This window comes from Salmo salar, chromosome ssa04 (assembly GCF_905237065.1).
Source record: "Salmo salar chromosome ssa04, Ssal_v3.1, whole genome shotgun sequence".
NCBI lineage: Eukaryota > Metazoa > Chordata > Actinopteri > Salmoniformes > Salmonidae > Salmo > Salmo salar.
The window spans coordinates 79838081-79865323 of NC_059445.1; the positions used below are offsets into that span (position 1 = coordinate 79838081).

At 41.8% G+C, this 27243-nt stretch overlaps 1 protein-coding gene across 1 annotated transcript; it reads left to right on the plus strand.

Moving 5' to 3' along the window:
• Nucleotides 1-3746: 3746 nt before the first annotated feature.
• On the plus strand, nt 3747-16715 carry LOC106603909 (alpha-1A adrenergic receptor). The gene is made up of 2 exons (XM_014198133.2): nt 3747-5265; nt 15660-16715. The coding sequence occupies exons 1-2, from the start codon at nt 4308-4310 to the stop codon at nt 16199-16201; spliced, it is 1500 nt and encodes a 499-aa protein (XP_014053608.1). The 5' UTR covers nt 3747-4307; the 3' UTR covers nt 16202-16715.
• Nucleotides 16716-27243: the final 10528 nt, after the last annotated feature.

Genomic DNA, 27243 nt, shown 5'->3' on the forward strand with positions numbered 1-27243 from the left:
GACTCCAGAGTGATCTGTTCTTCCTGTTAACATCAGACTCCAGAGTGATCTGTTCTATTTGTTAACATCAGACTCCGGAGTGATCTGTTCTTGCTGTTAACATCAGACTCCAGAGTGATCTGTTCTCACTGTTAACATCAGACTCCAGAGTGATCTGTTCTCAGTGTTAACATCAGACTCCAGAGTGATCTGTTCTCACTGTTAACATCAGACTCCAGAATGATCTGTTCTATTTGTTAACATCAGACTCCAGAATGATCTGTCCTTCCTGTTAACATCAGACTCCAGAATGATCTGTTCTATTTGTTAACATCAGACTCCAGAGTGATCTGTTCTCACTGTTAACATCAGACTCCAGAATGATCTGTTCTATTTGTTAACATCAGACTCCAGAGTGATCTGTTCTATTTGTTAACATCAGACTCCAGAGTGATCTGTCCTTCCTGTCAACATCAGACTCCAGAGTGATCTGTTCTATTTGTTAACATCAGACTCCGGAGTGATCTGTTCTTGCTGTTAACATCAGACTCCAGAGTGATCTGTTCTCAGTGTTAACATCAGACTCCAGAGTGATCTGTTCTCACTGTTAACATCAGACTCCAGAGTGATCTGTTCTCACTGTCAACATCAGACTCCAGAGTGATCTGTTCTCACTGTTAACATCAGACTCCAGAGTGATCTGTTCTCACTGTCAACATCAGACTCCAGAGTGATCTGTTCTATTTGTTAACATCAGACTCCAGAGTGATCTGTTCTCACTGTTAACATCAGACTCCAGAATGATCTGTTCTATTTGTTAACATCAGACTCCAGAATGATCTGTTCTATTTGTTAACATCAGACTCCAGAGTGATCTGTTCTTCCTGTTAACATCAGACTCCAGAGTGATCTGTTCTTGCTGTTAACATCAGACTCCAGAGTGATCTGTTCTTGCTGTTAACATCAGACTCCAGAGTGATCTGTTCTTGCTGTTAACATCTGACCCCAGAGTGATCTGTTCTTGCTGTTAACATCAGACTCCAGAGTGATCTGTTCTTGCAATTTGTAGTCTATGACATTTCAGATGTACATATAATGTATCACACAGTAGTTTGGATTTAGTGAAATAATTTTTCAAAGTGACTTTAGTTAAGTAAACAATATTTTTCTCATTAAGGATAGCTTTAGTGTAGCTTTAATTATTCTAGTGTGAAGTAGTTGGTAGCTTGGTAAATGTATATTTTTAGAGTAGATTCCCCAACACTGAACAGAAAGTAGTTTGAATGATTATAAAGGTCTAACCTTCAGGTGTAGGCTGTGCGTGATGGTCCCTAAAAGATATCCAAAGTGTAGTCTAAATTATGTAATCACAATCAATTGTGCATTAAGTTTGTGTAGATTGTAGCCTAATTATGAGACAATGACTGCACTGAGTGTAGAAAACATTAGGAACCGCTGCTCTTTCCATGACATAGACTGACCAGGTGAATCCAGGTGAATCCAGGTGAAAGCGATCATCCCTTATTGATGTCACTTGTTAAATCCACTTCAATCAGAAGAGGAGGAGACAGGTTAAAGAAGGATTTTTAAGCCTTGAGACAATTGAGACATGATTGTGTGTGTGTGTGCCATTCAGAGGGTGAATGGGCAAGACAAAAGTTTTAAGTGCCTTTGCACAGGGTATGGTAGTAGGTGACAGGCACACTGGTTTGTTTCAAAAACTGCAACGCTGCTGGGTTTTTCACGCTCAACAGTTTGTATGTGTGTTAACAATGGTCCACCACCCAAAGGACATCCAGCCAACTTCACACAACTGTGGGAAGCATTGGAGACAATATGGGCCAGCATCCCTGTGGAACGCTTTCGACACCTTGTAGAGTAGGGTAGGGTAAAATTGGGTGGAACTCAATATTAGGAAAGTCTTCCTAATGTTTTGCACACTCAGTGTATACAGTGAGGGGGGAAAAGTATTTGATCCCCTGCTTATTTTGTACATTTGCCCACTGACAAGAAATGATCAGTCTATAATTTTAATGGTAGGTTTATTTGAACACAGAGACAGATTAACAACAAAAAAATCCAGAAAAACGCATGTCAAAAATGTTATAAATTAGCATTTTAATGAGGGAAATAAGTATTTGACCCCCTCTCAATCAGAAAGATTTCTGGCTCCCAGGTGTCTTTTATACAGGTAATGAGCTGAGATTAGGAGCACTCCCTTTAAGAGTGCGCTCCTAATCTCAGTTTGTTACCTGTATAAAAGACACCTGTCCACAGAAGCAATCAATCAGATTCCAAACTCTCCACCATGGCCAAGACCAAATAGCTCTCCAAGGATGTCAGGGACAAGATTGTATACCTACACAAGGCTGGAATGGGCTACAAGACCATCGCCAAGCAGCTTGGTGAGAAGGTGACAACAGTTGGTGCGATTATTCGCAAATGGAAGAAACACAAAAGAACTGTCAATCTCCCTCGGCCTGGGGCTCCATGCAAGATCTCACCTCGTGGAGTTGCAATGATCATGAGAACGGTGAGGAATCAGCACAGAACTACACGGGAGGATCTTGTCAATGATCTCAAGGCAGCTGGGACCATAGTCACCAAGAAAACAATTGGTAACACACTATGCCATGAAGGACTGAAATCCTGCAGCGCCCGCAAGGTCCCTCTGCTCAAGAAAGCACATATACATGCCCGTCTGAAGTTTGCCAATGAACATCTGAATGATTCAGAGGACAACTGGGTGAAAGTGTTGTGATCAGATGAGACCAAAATGGAGCTCTTTGGCATCAACTCAACTCGCCGTGTTTGAAGGAGGAGGAATGCTGCCTATGACCCCAAGAACACCATCCCCACCTTCAAACATGGAGCTGGAAACATTATGCTTTGGGGGTGTTTTTCTGCTAAGGGGACAGGACAACTTCACCGCATCAAAGGGACGATGGACGGGGCCATGTACCGTCAAATCTTGGGTGAGAACCTCCTTCCCTCAGCCAGGGCATTGAAAATGGGTCATGGATGGGTATTCCACCATGACAATGACCCAAAACACATGGCCAAGGCAACAAAGGAGCGGCTCAAGAAGAAGCACATTAAGGTCCTGGAGTGGCCTAGCCAGTCTCCAGACCTTAATCCCATAGAAAATCTGTGGAGGGAGCTCAAGGTTTGAGTTGCCAAACGTCAGCCTCAAAACCTTAATGACTTGGAGAAGATCTGCAAAGAGGAGTGGGACAAAATCCCTCCTGAGATGTGTGCAAACCTGGTGGCCAACTACAAGAAACGTCTGACCTCTGTGATTGCCAACAAGGGTTTTGCCACCAAGTACTAAGTCATGTTTTGCAGAGGGGTCAAATACTTATTTCCCTCATTAAAATGCAAATCATTTTATACAATTTTTGACATACGCTTTTCTGTATTTTTTTGTTGTTATTCTGTCTCTCACTGTTCAAATAAACTTACCATTAAAATTATAGACTGATCATATCTTTGTCAGTGGGCAAACGTACAAAATCAGCAGGGGATCAAATACTTTTTTCCCTCACTGTATCATATGTGTAATCACCAGTAGGCCTACAGGTTAGTGATTTGATTTGTCGTCCTTACTATAGCAATGCAACAATTTATTGTTGTTGTTGCGCTGGCCTTGACACATACTGCGTAGGGTTTTAATGCAGCATTCCTAACAACTGGGAACTTGGAAATCTCCGACCTCCCACTTGTCTTGAAGGCACCATAGATATATCATATAATAATTGGCGTGTTGATGGCACATGCTATTGCATATGCCTGTGATTTCAAATTACCGGTTGATATAGCCATGTGCTTATCAGTTTCAGGGTTGCCGTATTGGTCAGTCCTGGAAACAATTTTGTGAGGGCATGTCGGATGACGTCCAGTGCCAATATGTTTAGGTCAGTGAAGAAAGGGGAGGAAAGGTTGTATATTGTGAACATGGATGCGGGAGGGGTCAGCCGGTTGTGTCGCTGCGTGTCGACAGCTTGTATCACCACGGTGGCAACGCTGCAGAGTAGAGAGGAGGGAACGCAGTGAGAGGCGACAGTCACGACGACTGCTGCAGCTGGTTAAAGTGATATAATCTTGTGTTATGAGATTTAAGTTTTCCGGGAAACATCAGGGGATTATGGAACCACACCATAAAAGGTCATTGCGCTTTTTCGAGCAGTTTTACGCTCATTCTTAGTAATTGTTTTAATTTCTAAAGCCACTTGAAATGAAGAATACTGGTGATTTAACAAAATGAACAATGTGTCTGTGTTGATCTATGGATTTACACTTATCTGGTATGGAGGAACTGGGTCATCAACATGAGTTTTGATACTGCTAATGATGCCAACTTCTGGAGTAACGGGTCCTCGGAGCTGTACGCAGAGACACCAGGACCGTTGTCTGCAAATCATTCCAACTTGACCACAGCGAATTACACAGACACGAATCCTCTGGACCTTACCAGAGCCGTGTCAGTTGGTATGGTTCTGGGCGCTTTCATTTTGTTCGCAATCGTGGGCAACATACTCGTAATACTTTCCGTTGTGTGCAACAGACACCTGCGTATCCCAACGAACTATTTCATTATCAACCTAGCCATTGCGGACCTGTTGCTGGGTACCACAGTGCTTCCCGTGTCCGCAACACTAGAGATTCTCGACTACTGGGTATTCGGGAGGATCTTCTGTGACATATGGGCAGCAGTGGACGTGTTATGTTGCACGGCCTCCATCATGAGCCTGTGCGTAATATCCATAGACCGTTATATAGGCGTGCGCTACCCACTGCAGTACCCCTGTATAGTAACGGAGAAAAGAGCCATTTTGGCCATGCTCGGTGTGTGGGTTCTCGCCACTGTCATCTCCATCGGACCTCTACTCGGGTGGAAACAACCACCCTCAAATGATGACACAGTTTGCCCCATCACCGAAGAGCCCTTTTACGCACTCTTCTCCTCCCTGGGTTCATTTTACATACCTCTGGCTGTCATCCTGTGCATGTACTGCCAGGTGTATGTAGTTGCCAAACGGACCACTAAGAACTTGGAGGCGGGGGTCATGAAAGAACGCATGGACTCGAATGAGCTCACACTCAGGATCCACTGCAAAAACGCACAGCTGCAAGAATACTGCGTCACGGGCAAAGGCCAGGCGCGGAGCACACTGACGGTGAAACTGCTCAAGTTCTCCCGGGAGAAGAAAGCAGCTAAAACTCTGGGTGTGGTGGTGGGCATGTTTATTCTCTGCTGGCTGCCATTCTTCCTCGTGCTGCCCATCGGTAGGTTTGGAGTTTTTTGTTGTTGTTGTTGTTGCAAACTTGTGTCACAATTCCTCACTAGTTGTTTTAGGTTAAATTGAACCACATACCTGTTAGATAGATATGACACTGCACGCATACATGTTGTTTTTCAAATAAACCTTGAGTGTGTGTGTGTGCGTGTGTGTGTGTGCGTGTGTGTATGTATGCGTGTGTGCGTGCGTGTGCGTGCGTGTGTGCGTGCGTGCGTATGTATGCGTGTGCGTGTGCGTGTGTGTGTGTGACATGACAGGACAGCATCTAAACGAACAGCCTATTCTCTGCTAGTGTCCTCCAATCCAAGTATACAGCGCATATGGAAAGTATTCAGACCCCGTGACTTTTTCCACATTTTGTTACATTACAGCCCTGTTCTAAAATGGATTAAATGTTTTTTCCCCCTCATCAATCTACAAACAATACCCTATAATGACAAAGCAAAAACAGGTTTTTAGAAATTTTGGCAATTTTCTTTTTAATTTTCTTTTTTACATAAGTATTCAGACCCTTTCCTCAGTACTTTGTTGAAGCACCTTTGGCAGCGATTACAGCCTCAAGTCTTCTTGGGTATGACGCTACAAGCTTGGCACACCTGTATTTGGGGAGTTTCTCCCATTCTTCTCTGTAGATCATCTCAAGCTCTGTCAGGCTGGATGGGGAACGTCGCTGCACAGCTATTTTCAGGTCTCTCCAGAGATGTTCGATCAGGTTCAAGTCTGGGCTCTGGCTGGGCCCCTCAAGGACATTCAGAGACTTGTCCCGAAGCCACTCCCGCATTGTCATGGCTGTGTGCTTAGGGTCGTTGTCCACAGAGTGACCATCGGGTTCTTGGTCACCTCTCTGACCAAGGCCCTTCTCCCCGATTGCTCAGTTTGGCCAGTTCCAAACTTCTTCCCTTTAAGAATGATGGAGGCCACTGGGTTCTTTGGGACCTTCAATGCTGCAGAAATGGTTTGGTACCCTTTTCCAGATCTGTGCCTCGATACAATCCTGTCTCTGAGCTCAATTCCTTCGACCTCATAGCTTTGTTTCACTCTGACATGCACTGTCAACTGTGGGACCTTATATAGACAGGTTTTTGCCTTTCCATATCATATCCAATCAATTGAATTTACCACAGGTGGACTCCAATCAAGATTTAGATACATCTCAGGGATGATCAATGGAAACAGAATGCATCTGAGCTCAATTTCAAGTCTCATAGCAAAGGGTCTGAATACCTAAATAAGGTATTTTTTTAATTTTCTGTTATAAATTAGCAAAAAAATTCACAAAACCTGTTATAACTCTGTCGTTATGGAGTATTGTGTGTAGACTGACGAGGAATTTTTTTATTTGAATCCATTTTAGAATAAGGATGTAATGTAACAAAATGTGGAAAAAGTCAAGGGGTCTGAGTACTTTCCCGAATGCACTGTATAAACACTTAAGCACTCAAGCAGATATACACACAGACAAAAACACTTTCTCCCTCCCTCTCTTGCTCTCTCTGACACACACACACATAATAATTTTTTTCACTTACAGTATGCCAACAATATATAGTTTTCATAATAAGGTTTTAATAAGAAGCAATATGTACCCCTGCCAAAACATGTCGGGTATTAACTTTCTTTTATTATGTGGAAAAAGGGTATTAACTTTTCCATGAATTAACTTGCCAATAATGTTAAGATTGATAAATACCATATTTTCCAGTCAGTGGCACCAGAAACTGGCAATTTTTCATTTACATTTTGTAAAGAAATGACACACACACGCACTCACGCACGCACAAACACACACACACACACACACACACACACACACACACACACACACACACACACACACACACACACAGCCAGACACACTGTCACATTCTAACACACACAATATCTTTTAGTTGTATTGTTTGTATATATTGTATCTTACATGTGTGTGACTGTTCTTGTCTATCGGTGTATGAGTGTTTTTGTTACTTGTCATGTTTTATGTTTTTGTGAGGACCCCAGGATGAATAGCTGCTGCTTCAGCAAAAGCTAATGGGATACAAATAAAGCACTAAAGCAAAAACATCAATAGCCCTATATCACTAGGCAGGAGACTATAGCTACAAAAACATCAATAGCCCTATATCACTAGGCAGGAGACTATATAAATAGCTACAAAAACATCAATAGCCCTATATCACTAGGCAGGAGACTATATAAATAGCTACAAAAACATCAATAGCCCTATATCACTAGGCAGGAGACTATATAAATAGCTACAAAAACATCAATAGCCCTATATCACTAGGCAGGAGACTATATCTACAAACATCAATAGCCCTATATCACTAGGCAGGAGACTATAGCTACAAAAACATCAATAGCCCTATATCACTAGGCAGGAGACTATATAAATAGCTACAAAAACATCAATAGCCCTATATCACTAGGCAGGAGACTATATAAATAGCTACAAAAACATCAATAGCCCTATATCACTAGGCAGGAGACTATAGCTACAAAAACATCAATAGCCCTATATCACTAGGCAGGAGACTATAGCTACAAAAACATCAATAGCCCTATATCACTAGGCAGGAGACTATAGCTACAAAAACATCAATAGCCCTATATCACTAGGCAGGAGACTATAGCTACAAAAACATCAATAGCCCTATATCACTAGGCAGGAGACTATATAAATAGCTACAAAAACATCAATAGCCCTATATCACTAGGCAGGAGACTATATAAATAGCTACAAAAACATCAATAGCCCTATATCACTAGGCAGGAGACTATAGCTACAAAAAGCATCAAATATGATCAATTATTGATTATACTCATTGTTTTGTGCTTTGACTAAACCAGTTTGTCCATCACATAAATAAATCCTGAATTCTCCCTTTTCAAGCTTGATATCGAGCAGTCCTCACCGTGCTTGAGATAACAGAAATGGTCAGTGTTGTGGCGATAAGCAGGTTATTTGGAACTGCTGAAATTACCCATTGTTAATGTCCAATCGAGGCTCCCATTTGTTTCCTGAGGCCTCATTTGGGGTGTAATATGGACCATGAGGCTGTGTGGGTGACAGAGATGGAGACTTATATGCATTGAGGCAGAGCAGTCACCTAGCCTGGCCACACCATGGAAGTGGTAGCAATGTATAGAGGTGGTGCCAGCCAGTGAAGATTCACACAGAGTAAATTGATGGTGCAAAATTAAGACAATGCTTTGAGTAGTAACCTAATTAGTGTGCCGTTTGTCCGTGTCTTTGTGTGTACCGTACGCTATAGGCACCCTGTTGGACCCTCCCCCGAGAGGCTCAGGGACATTTTAAGATAATAAAAATGTCATTGGTTTGAAGGATTACAGCTTTCCTGACGCTGGTTGTAATTTCCCCCTCCTATCGGGGTTTTGGAATAGGATGTTTGATATATGTGTTATGTATTCTGGGAGCAACAATAAGCCCCGAATAGCCCTGTCTTTGCTTTCTCTGCCATGACAATGCTTTCAGACTACCAGTATATGAGTGAATATATAATCTACAGAACATTATATTCAATTATTATTTACTTGAGGTATGGAGATTGAGAGCAGTTGTTATCTCAATTATGCAATAAAACCCAAGATATAAACTGTAATAATTGATGGTGTTTTCATTGGAAATTATTGGGTCCTTACAAAGCACTCACTCATATGTTTTTAGTCGTTAACCTACTGTGTAGCCATTCTCTCAGACGAATTGGATCAAAATAGCTTGGTCAAATATTCTTGGTGTCCACATTCGACAGACTATTGCAACTGGCAGGATTTTAAATAATCTCTTTGAAAGCTTTTGCAGATTGTGTTTGACGATAGCGCCACTTTTCACTGCCAGTATAAACTATGCAATTCTCAAGCTGTCTGCACTGACCCGACAAAGGCATGTTTTGTTTGTATCACCCAACATAATGTAATTACCACAAACAATGGTGCTCTGTGATCTAGTATGCCTGTATCTTACACCTTGTCCTCATGCGGAGGTGGTGAACAATAGAAGGATAATTTTGTGGGGAAAACAGGAAACAGCATCTGTTCAATCACACACAGATGATGGTCGTCAGGATAGAAGTTGAGAGTTTTTGCTTTTTTCATCGCAGAACTCACCAGATGAAACGAAACATTACATACTAAAGATATTGCTCTTCGATTGTCGCTTTCCATGTTATGTGACCAATATTTACTGTTTTGTCAAGGTTACAAGTTGAATATATACTCTCTTAGAAAAAAGGATTCAATAAGGGTTCTTTGGCTGGACCACTAGAGAACCCTTTTTGGTTCCAGGTAGAACCCTTTTTGGTTCCAGGTAGAACCCTTTTTGGTTCCAGGTAGAACTATTTTGAACCCCAAAAAGTTTTTTACGGGTTATCCTATGGGGACAACCAAAGAACCCTTTTAGGTTCTATATAGCATATTTGTTTCTAAGCGTGTACGGACAATAATATTGCATTCCCACCATATTTAATAGATGATTCCCAGAAGGTTTCAGACTAGTTAACTAACCAACACAAATTCTCCAATGAGCTGTAATTTGAGCGTGATATGATGGTGATGGGTCCCATATGCTTCTAGAGCAGTGGTTCCCAAACTTTGTATAGTCCCGTATACCTTCTAACATTCAACCTACAGCTGCGTACCCCCTCTAGCACCAGGGTCAGCGCACTCTCAAATGTTGTTTTTTGCCATCATTGTAAACCTGCCACACACACACTATACGATACATTTATTAAACATAAGAATGAGTATGAGTTTTTGGGAAGTGACAAAGAGCTCTTATAGGACCAGGGCACAAATAATAATGTAGTAATAATCAATAATTTTGCTCTTTATTTAGCCATCTTACATATAAAACCTTATTTGTTCATCAGAAATGGTAAATAACTCACCCCAGGTTAATGAGAAGGGTGTGCTTGAAAGGATGCACATAAGTCTGCAATGTTGGGTTGTATTGGAGAGAGTCTCAGTCTTAAATCATTTTCCACACACCCCAGGTCTGTGCCTGTATTTAGTTTTCATGCTAGTGAGGGCCGAGAATCCACTCTCACATAGGTCCGTGGTTGCAAAGGGCACCAGTGTTTTAACAGCGCGATTTGCCAACGAAAGAAACTCTGAGCGCAGCCCAATCCAGAAATCTGGCCGTGGCTTCTGATTAAATTCAGAACCGCTTGTTACAATTTCTATGAGGCTCTCTTGTTCAGATATCGGTAAGTGGACTAGAGGCAGGACATGAAAGGGATTACAAATCCAGTTGTTTGTGTTGTCTGTTTCAGGAAAGTACCTGCATAATTGCACACCCAACTCACTCAGGTGCTTCGCTATATCACATTTGACATTGTCCGTAAGCTTGAGTTCATTTGCACGCAAAGAAATCATACAATGATGGAAAGACCTGTGTGTTGTCCTTGTTAATGCAGACAGAGAAGAGCTCCAACTTCTTCATCATTGCCTCAATGTTGTCCCGCACAATCAATATATGTCACGGTCGTCGTAGTGAATGGACCAAGGCGCAGCGGGTTGAGTGCTCATCTTAACTTTTATTGTGAACACGACTAATAAACAAAACAATAAACGAACGAACAGTCTTGTAGGCTCACACAGAAGTACAAAGAACAACCTCCCACAATTCCCAAAACAAACATATTCCTAATTATAGGACCTTCAATCAGAGGCAACGATAAACTGCTACCTCCAATTGAAGGCCCCAATCCCAATTACCTAAACAAAGATCTAAACACCCTAGAATAGACATAGAAATATACAAACATAGAACAATGACCAAAACCCCGGAATACATAAATCAAACCCCCCTCTACATAAACACACACTCAAAACCATATAAAACAAATACCCCCTGCCACGTCCTGACCAAACTATAATAACAAATAACCCCTTTACTGGTCAGGACGTGACAATATAGTTGCAGAGAGTCCCTGTAATCCTAGATTCAGATCATTCAGGTGAGAAAAAACATCACCCAGATCGTTTCTCACACGACTGACCTATCATTGCATAATGCAGAAAATACACGAGAGTTCAGGGGCCTCGCTTTAACAAAGTTAACCATTTCACTGTAGTGTCCAAAACATCTTTCAAGCTGTCAGGCATTCCCTTGGCAGCAAGAGCCTCTCCGTGGATGCTGCAGTGTACCCACATGGCGTCGGGAGCAACTGCTTATACACACGTTACCACTCCATTATGTCTCGCTGTCGTTGCTTTTGCGCCATCAGTACAGATACCAACACATCTTGACCACCGAAGTCCATTTGATGTCACAAAGCTGTCCAGTGCTTTAAAAATATCCTCTCATGTTGTCCTGGTTGCCAGTGATTTGCAGAAGAGGATGTCTTCCTTAATTGACCCCCTCATAAACGTAACGGACACATACCTGGAGCTGTGCCAGGCCCGCCACGTCTGTTGACTCATCCAGCTGTAACGCATATAATTCACTGGCTTGTATACAAAGCGGTAATTGTTTCAAAACATCTTTTGCCATGTCACTGATGCGTTGTGAAACAGTGTTGTTTGATGAAGTCATTGTCTGTATAGTTGTTCTGGCCTTTTCTCCCAGCATTGTCCCAGCCATATCCGCGGCAGCAGGAAGAATTAAGTCATCAACTATAGTATGGGGCTTGCCTGTCCTAGCCACTCGGTAGCTCACCATATAAGACGCTTCTAGCCCCTTCTTATTAATGCTATCTGTTGCTTTTATACATGTCTTACTACTCGAAAGTCGTCTTAACTCTCGCTCAAAAAACTCCCAAGATTATTTTTCAAATTGTCATGTTTCGTTTCTAAATGTCTGCGCAAGGTCTCCCGCGAGAGAGTAAGAGTTAACATGATTGGATTTTAATTATTTGACTAGGTTACCTGTATTTTACATTTTTTTGGCAGTGAAACATGGCTACTCAGGCGAGAAAAAAAACTCACCCAAATGTATAGCCATTTAGAAGATTTATTTGGCGTACCCCCGACGGCATTGCGCGTACCCCAGTTTGTGATTACTACCCGTTGTAGAGTAATGCAGTTGGAACGCCAGGGCCCTCATACAGTAGGGCCCCACTGACTAGCATACCTCCTTAGACCCTCTTTAAATATGGCTTTGGACATGATCTTTTCCTCCATGCTTTCGTCCATTCGTGGGTGTGTGAGGACCGGTCCGAGGGTATTTAGGTCCCAGGTAGATCTCAGGGTCTTTCATAGCCTACTCTATCATAGTCAAGTGTGTCTTAGAAAATAAACCAAAACCAGAACAAAAGATAAACCCCTCCCTGTACATACATACTATCTGCTCCTGGTTGAATCTGTAGTCAATGCTTCTGTCTTAAAATGAAAAAAATGCCAGTTATTTTCTCGTGCCATGTTACTCAATCAATGCCCAGACATACGGTTCCTCTAATGACCTCCATATTGGTAGGAGAGGACATGGACTGAGAGATTCCGTTTGGGGTTATTTCTATGTATGGCTACTGATTGTGAAATTAGTCCAGGAACAATTATAGTTTGAGGTGTTTGCTGCATTTATCCTGAGTTCTCCTCCCCGTCCCTCTAACGTGCTGTTCTTTAGCAGCACTCAGGGTGAAGCCAGGAGATGTGTTGAAAGCCTGCAGCCTCACAGGGCACTGCATACTGTAAGACTACTGTACATGTAACTGCCGTCTCTCTTTAGAGTCTAATGTATTTCACCAGTCCTTGCTTTGTTGTTTACTCCGTCTATAGAGCAATATCGACTACCTTCCTTTGTGGGGCTCAATAGTCAGCCAGCGTTAAGCAGCCGTCAAGAAGGACTCAGTCAATTTGTAGATAAGAAAGCCGGCAGCATCTGGTTTCTGGATGTGTGAAAGACGTTGCCAGTAGGTTAAGTGGTGAATTAGTGACTAAATCACTGAGAGAGAGACTGGAATTGACAGAGAAATTGGACAGAGAGCTGTGATTTGTTGCCCTGGATTCCACAGTTGCACGGCACGGAGGAGCATCCTAAATCTTCTCACGTGAGCACTATCAGAACATAGTGCAGGGTTTGGGTTAATTCTATTTCAATTCTAGTCAATTCAGAAAGTAAACGCAATTTCGAATTCCACATTTCCCTCATTGAAAAGCATTGAAGAGAATTGGAATTGGAATTTCAGTGTACTTCCAGAATTTAAATGGAATTGACACCAATCCCGGTACAGTGGGTTGTTGGCTTCATGTGACTAGGGAGGTTCGGGGGTGAGGAGGTTACAGTGTATGGAACTGTGCTGGAGAACTGTACACACGTTGCACTGGAAAACAACCCCAGCCAGAAGCACATAATGAATTACTGCAGTGGGCTAAATCAGGGTCACACAGTGTGTTTATTGGTTTGAAACAAATCTACTTTGAAACAAAGGTATACACCTCACACTCATTTGGGCTCCCGATTGGCGCTGCAGTCGAAGGCACTGCATCTCAGTGCTAGAGGCTTCACTACAGGCCCTGGTTCAATTCCAGGCTGTATCACAACTGGCCATGATTGGGAGTCCCATAGGGCGGCGCACAATTGGCCCAGGGTTCTCCGGGTTAGGGTTTGGCCGTCATTGTAAATAAGAATTTGTCCTTAACTGACTTGCCTAGTTAAATAAAGGTTAAATAAAGGTTAAATTAAAAATACTCATAGTTATGGGCTTAAAAAAAATAAGACACCTGTACCATGTCAGATATAGAGTTGTAATGTATTACATTTTGAGTTTGCATCCTAATATTACACTTTATATACATCACAGAAGACTGAACAAATATAACAAAACCATTTGACATAGAAACACCAGATTTTTGGCGTTTAAAAAAATTATGTTTATATAAAAAAAAAAAAAGAATAACATTACACCCATGGGGCCACTGGGTCATTTAACTGCAGGAAAAGGTTACAGTGTAACCACAGTCTCTCCTCGGGCCAGGCTGAGAAATTACAAATGTGTCCTTGAATTAGATGGTTCTATGAGCCATGGTTCTATTATGAGAAAACACAGTAATAACTCTTGTTAAACATCTCTCCATCCCAGAGTCTAAAGACAGAACCAGGATGGAATGCCACATCTTTCTCTTCAGGTTTTCATCCAATAACGTGACAGCCAAGGTTTCTGTGGCAGGACATACCAAAGTGGATGAGTACCCACAATGCTGAGTCCAAAAAGGCCAAAAAAGGGGATGTGATGTTCAACAGGGGAGGAGTGCAAGGGCAGTAAAACAGTGGACTCCCAGCAGTGAAAGCCTCTGGGATTAGTCCGCCTGTAAAATTAGGAAGACTTTGGAATGATGACGGATCTCTGTGACCTTTGTTTATGAGCTGGAGACAGTAAAGATAAAACTCCAGAAAGTGCTTCTCTGAAACTGATACTATCGCATGCCAGCGCAGTAGTGGCATTGCTTACTGTAATGATTTCTTTATTGAATGTGAGATTGCTTGTAAATCCTGCCTTATCTTTAACTTTTTCCACATTTGCAGTTTTACAACTTTTATTCTTTAACATTCAAGGTTCAGTAGCTCATTCAGAATCAGTGAAGGCTGATGTGAGGTCGGTAGAGTTGACCTCAGTGGTTAAGGAGACCATAGTACAGTAATGATGAGTGCCGTCAGTGAGTCACGTTATCTTTCTCCATCTTAAACATTCCGAAACAGGAAACAGCCAAGACAATAGAATCAGTACCGAGATGGTAGTCATTGGAATCACTGTGTAGCCATCATTGTAAGCGTTGGAGACCCACCAATCTCCATATCTCTGTTGTCGGGGGGGGGCTGTGTATATCAGGTGCTTGAGGTAGGTGTGTCGTATCACACACAATAGAATGTACCTTTCATTCTTGAATGAATGTATGATTAAATATAAGAAATAATTTTGTCTTAAATTCTATCGAAAAAAATATATAAAATATGACGCTTCAAAAATACCAGCAGACAGACAATCTGTCTGTACTAAAGAGTTGAATAAAGACCAAAACCCTCTCTAAAACATTTTCTCATCTCATCTCCTTTGTCGCTGATCATTGATCTGAAAGGTCTGGGAAGGTGAAAGCAAGCCTATATTTCACCTTTCCCCGTCTCTCCAGATCAGTGTTGCGGAGTGAGAGGAGGATGGCTGCTGGTACGTCGGCTTTCTGTGAGGTTCTATTGAATGCTGCCATCTATTGATCATCAAAATGAATGGCTTGAAGAGATGGTTCCTCGTTTACGTTATTGTCTCAAGATACATCTACCACAACAGTACATAGCACATCTTAATCATTTCTCAAATGTAAAGTTATGTGTCATAAAAAAAAGTCATGTATAAAAGATGCATAATAACATTTGTTTTTTTCGATAATATCTCTCAATTGATAACCTATTTTCACCATGTACTCTTTCAGGGTCGTTTAACGCCGACCTGCGTCCCTCGGAGACGTTCTTCAAGGTGATCTTCTGGCTGGGCTACTTCAACAGCTGCCTGAACCCCATCATCTACCCCTGCTACAGCCGAGAGTTCAAGCAGGCCTTCATACGTATCCTCAAGTGCCGCTGCCGTCAGAAGAAGAAGCAGAAGGGTTGGAGGGCCTGCTACAACCAACGTTCCTCCCGCCTGGGCTCCACCAATACCTCCTACCTGAACGGAAGTCAGCAGACCCTGTCCTCCATCAACCCCAGCCCTCGCTGTGTCAGCAAAGGGACCGGCTCTCGCCTAGAGCCTGGGTTTGACCTCAACTCCCCATCCCCCTGCACCTCTCTGCCTGGGAGCCCCTTCACTGGCCAGATGAGGGCCCTCCCTGGGGCTGTCTACCAGAGCACCAGCAGAAACAACAGAGTCCACCTGGTCTCTCCCCTGGCCAGGGAGCCAGTTCATGCCAATGGACAGAGTATGAATGGAGAGGTGGAGCATGGATCAATCAGGGAAACACCTGACACAATTATGTAATGACTGTGTGGGGCACCAGTCATAAGCCTGGACAATATCGTTTGATAGTTTGTACTAATGCTGGCATGATACTTTTTTTTTTAGAGAGACTATACGTTGGATCCTTGTAAATGTCTAAATGCAATATGTACAGTAGCCTAACTACTGTAGCAGTATGGATTGAAGATGTACACATCACAATGTGTCCCTAAGTATTTATTACTAAGAGTCTGGTTGCTTCTAGTTCCATGTCCTCCAAATGTCATCCTCAATAGGTATTTTGGACAATTTTAGACAGAACACTGAAGTCCTCTGCTACTGCACAAAACATTTGCAGAACAATGTGTGCAGCTCTGGCACATACAAACTAGGCCCTTGAAAGACTCCATGAAAAAGGGACCAACTGTGCCCACGTTTTGACTTGAGTTGCACTGCTCTGCATTTGCAACAGATATATATATATATATATAACAGTTGAAGTCGGAAGTTTACATACACCTTAGCCAAATACATTTCAACTCAGTTTTTCACAATTCCTGACGTTAAATCCTAGTAAAAAATTCCCTGTCTTAGGTCAATTAGGATCACCATTTTATTTTAAGAATGAAAAATGTCAGAATAATAGTAGAGAGAATGATTTATTTCAGCTTTTATTTCTTTCATCACATTCCCAGTGGGTCAGAAGTTTACATACATTCAATTAGTATTTGGTAGCATTGCCTTTAAATTGTTTAACTTGGGTCAAACATTTCGGGTAGCGTTCCACAAGCTTCCCACAGTAAGTTGGGTAAATTTTGGCCCATTCATCCTGACAGAGCTGGTGTAACTGAGTCAGGATTGTAGGCCTCCTTGCTCACACACGCTTTTTCGGTTCTGCCCACAAATTTTATATAGGATTGAGGTCAGGGCTTTGTGATGGCCACTCCAATACCTTGACTTTGTTGTCCTTAAGCCATTTTGCCACAACATTGGAAGTATGCTTGGGGTCATTGTCCATTTGGAAGACCCATTTGTGACCAAGCTTTAACTTCCTGACTGATGTCTTGAGATGTTTCTTCAATATATCCACATCATTTTCCTGCCTCATGATGCCATCTATTTTGTGAAGTGCACCAGTCACTCCTGCAGCAAAGCACCCCCACAACATGATGCTGCATCCCCCGTGCTTCATGGTTGGAATGGTGTTTTTTGGCTTGCAAGGATCCCCCTTTTTCCTACAAACATAACGATGGTTCATCTCTAGGAGACAGAACGCATCTCCTTTCTGAGCTGTATGACGGCTGCGTGGTCCCATGGTGTTAATACTTGGGTACTATTGTTTGTACAGGTGAACGTGGTACATTCAGGCGTTTGGAAATTGCTCCCAAGGATGAACAAGACTTGTGGAGGTCTACAATTATTTGAAGGTCTTGGCTGATTTCTTTTGATTTTCCCATGATGTCAAGCAGAGGCACTGAGTTTGAAGGTAGGCCTTGAAATACATTCACAGGTACACCTCCAATTGACTCAAAATATGTCAGTTGGCCTATCAGAAGCTTCTAAAGCTATGACATCATTTTCTGGAATTTTCCAAGCTGTTTCAAGGCACAGTCAACTTAGTGTATGTAAACTTCTGACCCACTGGAATTATGATACAGTGAATTATAAGAGAAATAATCTATCTGTAAACAATTGTTGTAAAAATGACTTGTGTGATGTGCAAAGTAGATGTCCTAACCGACTTGCCAAAACTATAGTTTGTTAACAAGACATTTGTGGAGTGGTTGAAAAATGGGTTTTAATGACTCCAACCTAAGTGTATGTAAACTTCCAACTTCAACTGTATATATACACTGCTCAAAAAAATAAAGGGAACACTTAAACAACACATCCTAGATCTGAATGAAATAAATAATCATATTAAATACTTTTTTCTTTACATAGTTGAATGTGCTGACAACAAAATCACACAAAAATAATCAATGGAAATCCAATTTATCAACCCATGGATGTCTGGATTTGGAGTCACACTCAAAATTAAAGTGGAAAACCACACTACAGGCTGATCCAACTTTGATGTAATGTCCTTAAAACAAGTCAAAATGAGGCTCAGTAGTGTGTGTGGCCTCCACGTGCCTGTATGACCTCCCTACAACGCCTGGGCATGCTCCTGATGAGGTGGCGGATGGTCTCCTGAGGGATCTCCTCCCAGACCTGGACTAAAGCATCCGCCAACTGCTGGACAGTCTGTGGCGTTGGTGGATGGAGCGAGACATGATGTCCCAGATGTGCTCAATTGGATTCAGGTCTGGGGAACGGGCGGGCCAGTCCATAGCATCAATGCCTTCCTTTTGCAGGAACTGCTGACATACTCCAGCCACATGAGGTCTAGCATTGTCTTGCATTAGGAGGAACCCAGGGCCAACCGCACCAGCATATGGTCTCACAAGGGGTCTGAGGATCTCATCTCGGTACCTAATGGCAGTCAGGCTACCTCTGGCGAGCACATGGAGGGCTGTGCGGCCCCCCAAAGAAATGCCACCCCACACCATGACTGACCCACCGCCAAACCGGTCATGCTGGAGGATGTTGCAGGCAGCAGAACATTCTCCACGGCGTCTCCAGACTCTGTCACGTCTGTCACGTGCTCAGTGTGAACCTGCTTTCATCTGTGAAGAGCACAGGGCGCCAGTGGCGAATTTGCCAATCTTGGTGTTCTCTGGCAAATGCCAAACGTCCTGCACGGTGTTGGGCTGTAAGCACAACCCCCACCTGTGGACGTCGGGCCCTCATACCACCCTCATGGAGTCTGTTTCTGACCATTTGAGCAGACACATGCACATTTGTGGCCTGCTGGAGGTCATTTTGCAGGGCTCTGGCAGTGCTCCTCCTGCTCCTCCTTGCACAAAGGAGGAGGTAGCGGTCCCGCTGCTGGGTTGTTGCCCTCCTACGGCCTCCTCCACGTCTCCTGATGTACTGGCCTGTCTCCTGGTAGCGCCTCCATGCTCTGGACACTACGCTGACAGACACAGCAAACCTTCTTGCCACAGCTCGCATTGATGTGCCATCCTGGATGAGCTGCGCTACCTGAGCCACTTGTGTGGGTTGTAGACTCCGTCTCATGCTACCACTAGAGTGAAAGCACCGCCAGCATTCAAAAGTGACCAAAACATCAGCCAGGAAGCATAGGAACTGAGAAGTGGTCTGTGGTCACCACCTGCAGAACCACTCCTTTATTGGGGGTGTCTTGCTAATTGCCTATAATTTCCACCTGTTGTCTATTCCATTTGCACAACAGCATGTGAAATTTATTGTCAATCAGTGTTGCTTCCTAAGTGGACAGTTTGATTTCACAGAAGTGTGATTGACTTGGAGTTACATTGTGTTGTTTAAGTGTTCCCTTTATTTTTTTGGAGCAGTGTATATAAAAAAAAGACATGTCTCTGCAAATGTTTTTAGGGTAAAAAAAGTTTCATTGATGTCATAATGTATTTGCTCTATTGTATGTTTGGTGAAACATTTCTGGAGTCATGGCATTGTGTTGAGATCATTCAGGTTCATTATTGACATGAATCCCAGTGTGCATTTGGGTTTGTTCTCTCAATTTAAGAATCTATTTGGAACATTCCATAACAACCACTGTGTAATGTAATATTGAAAATGCATTTTTAGGTATGTATCGCATGTGGTGTATCTTGATATACAGTGTCTTATAGCAGCGTTTGTAGCTCACATCTGCTAAACTTGGGATTGATGTTTATTTATTACAATTTAGGTGGTGATGGAAATGTTGTTTTATGTAAAGGGGAATGTACTTTTAATCTCAAACAATTTAGAAGGACAGTGAAGTAACAACATAACTATGTTGACGAATAAAATGTATCTTAAAGATGCTCAGTGGCTATTCAGAAGGATCTACAGTACATAGATCTACAGTACATAGATCTACAGTACATGGATCTACAGTACATGGATCTACAGTACATGGATCTATAGTATATTTAAGGATATTGTCAACTCAAATGCCCGAATTGCTCTCTTGAAAATATGTAGTCATATTAAAATGTATCAATCTTAATTCAGAGAAAATAAAAATTTTTTCTTATTCCGCTATGGTGACTATAACCAAGTGAAGGGGAACGGAAACGTATAATATACTATTTCATTACACACACACACACACACACACACACACACACACACACACACACACACACAGGCTCCCTGGTGCACCCCATAACTCGTACCACTCACTGTACATTCTTTCAAGACACAGATAAGACAGCACAGAGATGAAATGTGTCAAAAGAAATGGCTTAGTTGTACATTATGTTCTTTTGTAAATGGTTTTGAGTGCAGAGGTTAAATAAACTTGATTTATAAATGTTCCTGGGTGTTCATCATTTTTTCTCAGCTGCATTATTATGATGAAAGTTATACACATAAACACCTTCCTTTTAAGGGCATGGGACAAATCTTTACACATTCCAGCATCCAGTGTATTTTATTGTGGGCAAGCAACAGCATGAAACAATCTCCTTATTTTAAGTGTAGCAATACAACATGTTTCTTGTTTTTTCTGACTGTTGAGGAATTTGGTAGCTTCTTGAAACAAATAAAATATCTTCAGCCTGTCCAACAGTAGCATGAAAGCATATGCAGCACAGGTCGAGGCAGGATGTTCAACACCAGGGTCAGGAACATTTACATTTTAGTCATTTAGCAGACGCTCTTATCCAGAGCAACTTACATTAGTGAATGCATACATTTCATGCATTTCTTTTATTTTTATTTTTTCTTCATTATTATTATAATATTTTTTTTTGTACTGGCCCCTCGTGGGAATCAAACCCACAACCCTGGCGTTGCACACACCATGCTGGCGTTGCAAACACCATGCTCTACCAACTGAGCCACACGGGAAGACAAGGAACACACACCCCTATGCGAATATGACCCTCATCCATTCAGTGATGCAGCATAATGCGTACATCTTGGACAATAGATGCTCATCACAGAATGTCAGAGAAGTTTCTATGCCAGCAATAAGGTACATTTTTAAGATATTTCATGCATATAATCCGAAAATCATATATAGTCCACATCATGTGATCTTAATAAAGCAATGTTCTCTCTCACACTCTCTCTCACACTCTCTCTCACACACTCTATCACTCACTCTCACTCACTCACTCACTCACTCTCTCTCTCTCGCTCACTCTCTCGCTCTCACTAAATGGCCACACTACTATTATAATTTGTAAACAAGATATCAGCATTTGGATTTGGGGAGCAAGCACCATCTTTCTGAAGCATTTTTTTTTTTTTTTAATTTTTCAAGCAAATAGTAAAAAAGTCTCAGAAGAATTGTTGATGACGATGCATGAGACATGTTTCAGAGTTACAGTACTAACTGGGTGTTTCAGAGTTACAGTACTAACTGGGTGTTTCAGAGTTACAGTACTAACTGGGTGTTTCAGAGTTACAGTAATAACTGGGTGTTTCAGAGTTACAGTACTAACTGGGTGTTTCAGAGTTACAGTACTAACTGGGTGTTTCAGAGTTACAGTACTAACTGGGTGTTTCAGAGTTACAGTAATAACTGGGTGTTTCAGAGTTACAGTACTAACTGGGTGTTTCAGAGTTACAGTACTAACTGGGTGTTTCAGAGTTACAGTAATAACTGGGTGTTTCAGAGTTACAGTACTAACTGGGTGTTTCAAAGTTACAGTACTAACTGGGTGTTTCAGAGTTACAGTACTAACTGGGTGTTTCAGAGTTACAGTACTAACTGGGTGTTTCAGAGTTACAGTACTAACTGGGTGTTTCAGAGTTACAGTACTAACTGGGTGTTTCAGAGTTACAGTACTAACTGGGTGTTTCAGAGTTACAGTACTAACTGGGTGTTTCAGAGTTACAGTAATAACTGGGTGTTTCAGAGTTACAGTACTAACTGGGTGTTTCAGAGTTACAGTACTAACTGGGTGTTTCAGAGTTACAGTACTAACTGGGTGTTTCAGAGTTACAGTACTAACTGGGTGTTTCAGAGTTACAGTACTAACTGGGTGTTTTAGAGTTACAGTACTAACTGGGTGTTTCAGAGTTACAGTACTAACTGGGTGTTTCAGAGTTACAGTACTAACTGGGTGTTTCAGAGTTACAGTACTAACTGGGTGTTTCAGAGTTACAGTACTAACTGGGTGTTTCAGAGTTACAGTACTAACTGGGTGTTTCAGAGTTACAGTACTAACTGGGTGTTTCAGAGTTACAGTACTAACTGGGTGTTTCAGGTTACAGTACTAACTGGGTGTTTCAGAGTTACAGTACTAACTGGGTGTTTCAGAGTTACAGTACTAACTGGGTGTTTCAGAGTTACAGTACTAACTGGGTGTTTTCAGAGTTACAGTACTAACTGGGTGTTTCAGAGTTACAGTACTAACTGGGTGTTTTAGAGTTACAGTACTAACTGGGTGTTTCAGAGTTACAGTACTAACTGGGTGTTTCAGAGTTACAGTACTAACTGGGTGTTTCAGAGTTACAGTACTAACTGGGTGTTTCAGAGTTACAGTACTAACTGGGTGTTTCAGAGTTACAGTACTAACTGGGTGTTTCAGAGTTACAGTACTAACTGGGTGTTTCAGAGTTACAGTACTAACTGGGTGTTTCAGAGTTACAGTACTAACTGGGTGTTTCAGAGTTACAGTACTAACTGGGTGTTTCAGAGTTACAGTACTAACTGGGTGTTTCAGAGTTACAGTACTAACTGGGTGTTTCAGAGTTACAGTACTAACTGGGTGTTTCAGAGTTACAGTACTAACTGGGTGTTTCAGAGTTACAGTACTAACTGGGTGTTTCAGAGTTACAGTACTAACTGGGTGTTTCAGAGTTACAGTACTAACTGGGTGTTTCAGAGTTACAGTACTAACTGGGTGTTTCAGAGTTACAGTACTAACTGGGTGTTTCAGAGTTACAGTACTAACTGGGTGTTTCAGAGTTACAGTACTAACTGGGTGTTTTCAGAGTTACAGTACTAACTGGGTGTTTCAGAGTTACAGTACTAACTGGGTGTTTCAGAGTTACAGTACTAACTGGGTGTTTCAGAGTTACAGTACTAACTGGGTGTTTCAGAGTTACAGTACTAACTGGGTGTTTCAGAGTTACAGTACTAACTGGGTGTTTCAGAGTTACAGTACTAACTGGGTGTTTCAGAGTTACAGTACTAACTGGGTGTTTCAGAGTTACAGTACTAACTGGGTGTTTCAGAGTTACAGTACTAACTGGGTGTTTCAGAGTTACAGTACTAACTGGGTGTTTCAGAGTTACAGTACTAACTGGGTGTTTCAGAGTTACAGTACTAACTGGGTGTTTCAGAGTTACAGTACTAACTGGGTGTTTCAGAGTTACAGTACTAACTGGGTGTTTCAGAGTTACAGTACTAACTGGGTGTTTCAGAGTTACAGTACTAACTGGGTGTTTCAGAGTTACAGTACTAACTGGGTGTTTCAGAGTTACAGTACTAACTGGGTGTTTCAGAGTTACAGTACTAACTGGGTGTTTCAGAGTTACAGTACTAACTGGGTGTTTCAGAGTTACAGTACTAACTGGGTGTTTCAGAGTTACAGTACTAACTGGGTGTTTCAGAGTTACAGTACTAACTGGGTGTTTCAGAGTTACAGTACTAACTGGGTGTTTCAGAGTTACAGTACTAACTGGGTGTTTCAGAGTTACAGTACTAACTGGGTGTTTCAGAGTTACAGTACTAACTGGGTGTTTCAGAGTTACAGTACTAACTGCGTGTTTCAGAGTTACAGTACTAACTGGGTGTTTTAGAGTTACAGTACTAACTGGGTGTTTCAGAGTTACAGTACTAACTGGGTGTTTCAGAGTTACAGTAATAACTGGGTGTTTCAGAGTTACAGTACTAACTGGGTGTTTCAGAGTTACAGTACTAACTGGGTGTTTCAGAGTTACAGTACTAACTGGGTGTTTTAGGTTACAGTACTAACTGGGTGTTTCAGAGTTACAGTACTAACTGGGTGTTTTAGTTACAGTACTAACTGGGTGTTTCAGAGTTACAGTACTAACTGGGTGTTTCAGAGTTACAGTACTAACTGGGTGTTTCAGAGTTACAGTACTAACTGGGTGTTTCAGAGTTACAGTACTAACTGGGTGTTTCAGAGTTACAGTACTAACTGGGTGTTTCAGAGTTACAGTACTAACTGGGTGTTTCAGAGTTACAGTACTAACTGGGTGTTTCAGAGTTACAGTACTAACTGGGTGTTTCAGAGTTACAGTACTAACTGGGTGTTTCAGAGTTACAGTACTAACTGGGTGTTTCAGAGTTACAGTACTAACTGGGTGTTTTAGAGTTACAGTACTAACTGGGTGTTTCAGAGTTACAGTACTAACTGGGTGTTTTAGAGTTACAGTACTAACTGGGTGTTTCAGAGTTACAGTACTAACTGGGTGTTTCAGAGTTACAGTACTAACTGGGTGTTTCAGAGTTACAGTACTAACTGGGTGTTTCAGAGTTACAGTACTAACTGGGTGTTTCAGAGTTACAGTACTAACTGGGTGTTTCAGAGTTACAGTACTAACTGGGTGTTTCAGAGTTACAGTACTAACTGGGTGTTTTAGAGTTACAGTACTAACTGGGTGTTTCAGAGTTACAGTACTAACTGGGTGTTTCAGAGTTACAGTACTAACTGGGTGTTTCAGAGTTACAGTACTAACTGGGTGTTTCAGAGTTACAGTACTAACTGGGTGTTTCAGAGTTACAGTACTAACTGGGTGTTTCAGAGTTACAGTACTAACTGGGTGTTTCAGAGTTACAGTACTAACTGGGTGTTTCAGAGTTACAGTACTAACTGGGTGTTTCAGAGTTACAGTACTAACTGGGTGTTTCAGAGTTACAGTACTAACTGGGTGTTTCAGAGTTACAGTACTAACTGGGTGTTTCAGAGTTACAGTACTAACTGGGTGTTTCAGAGTTACAGTACTAACTGGGTGTTTCAGAGTTACAGTACTAACTGGGTGTTTCAGAGTTACAGTACTAACTGGGTGTTTCAGAGTTACAGTACTAACTGGGTGTTTCAGAGTTACAGTACTAACTGGGTGTTTCAGAGTTACAGTACTAACTGGGTGTTTCAGAGTTACAGTACTAACTGGGTGTTTCAGAGTTACAGTACTAACTGGGTGTTTCAGAGTTACAGTACTAACTGGGTGTTTCAGAGTTACAGTACTAACTGGGTGTTTCAGAGTTACAGTACTAACTGGGTGTTTCAGAGTTACAGTACTAACTGGGTGTTTCAGAGTTACAGTACTAACTGGGTGTTTCAGAGTTACAGTACTAACTGGGTGTTTCAGAGTTACAGTACTAACTGGGTGTTTCAGAGTTACAGTACTAACTGGGTGTTTCAGAGTTACAGTACTAACTGGGTGTTTCAGAGTTACAGTACTAACTGGGTGTTTCAGAGTTACAGTACTAACTGGGTGTTTCAGGTTACAGTACTAACTGGGTGTTTCAGAGTTACAGTACTAACTGGGTGTTTCAGAGTTACAGTACTAACTGGGTGTTTCAGAGTTACAGTACTAACTGGGTGTTTCAGAGTTACAGTACTAACTGGGTGTTTCAGAGTTACAGTACTAACTGGGTGTTTCAGAGTTACAGTACTAACTGGGTGTTTCAGAGTTACAGTACTAACTGGGTGTTTCAGAGTTACAGTACTAACTGGGTGTTTCAGAGTTACAGTACTAACTGGGTGTTTTAGTTACAGTACTAACTGGGTGTTTCAGAGTTACAGTACTAACTGGGTGTTTCAGAGTTACAGTACTAACTGGGTGTTTCAGAGTTACAGTACTAACTGGGTGTTTCAGAGTTACAGTACTAACTGGGTGTTTCAGAGTTACAGTACTAACTGGGTGTTTCAGAGTTACAGTACTAACTGGGTGTTTCAGAGTTACAGTACTAACTGGGTGTTTCAGAGTTACAGTACTAACTGGGTGTTTCAGAGTTACAGTACTAACTGGGTGTTTCAGAGTTACAGTACTAACTGGGTGTTTCAGAGTTACAGTACTAACTGGGTGTTTCAGAGTTACAGTACTAACTGGGTGTTTCAGAGTTACAGTACTAACTGGGTGTTTCAGAGTTACAGTACTAACTGGGTGTTTCAGAGTTACAGTACTAACTGGGTGTTTCAGAGTTACAGTACTAACTGGGTGTTTCAGAGTTACAGTACTAACTGGGTGTTTCAGAGTTACAGTACTAACTGGGTGTTTCAGAGTTACAGTACTAACTGGGTGTTTTAGAGTTACAGTACTAACTGGGTGTTTCAGAGTTACAGTACTAACTGGGTGTTTCAGAGTTACAGTACTAACTGGGTGTTTCAGAGTTACAGTACTAACTGGGTGTTTCAGAGTTACAGTACTAACTGGGTGTTTCAGAGTTACAGTACTAACTGGGTGTTTCAGAGTTACAGTACTAACTGGGTGTTTCAGAGTTACAGTACTAACTGGGTGTTTCAGAGTTACAGTACTAACTGGGTGTTTCAGAGTTACAGTACTAACTGGGTGTTTCAGAGTTACAGTACTAACTGGGTGTTTTCAGAGTTACAGTACTAACTGGGTGTTTCAGAGTTACAGTACTAACTGGGTGTTTTCAGAGTTACAGTACTAACTGGGTGTTTCAGAGTTACAGTACTAACTGGGTGTTTCAGAGTTACAGTACTAACTGGGTGTTTCAGAGTTACAGTACTAACTGGGTGTTTCAGAGTTACAGTACTAACTGGGTGTTTCAGAGTTACAGTACTAACTGGGTGTTTCAGAGTTACAGTACTAACTGGGTGTTTCAGAGTTACAGTACTAACTGGGTGTTTCAGAGTTACAGTACTAACTGGGTGTTTCAGAGTTACAGTACTAACTGGGTGTTTCAGAGTTACAGTACTAACTGGGTGTTTCAGAGTTACAGTACTAACTGGGTGTTTCAGAGTTACAGTACTAACTGGGTGTTTCAGAGTTACAGTACTAACTGGGTGTTTCAGAGTTACAGTACTAACTGGGTGTTTCAGAGTTACAGTACTAACTGG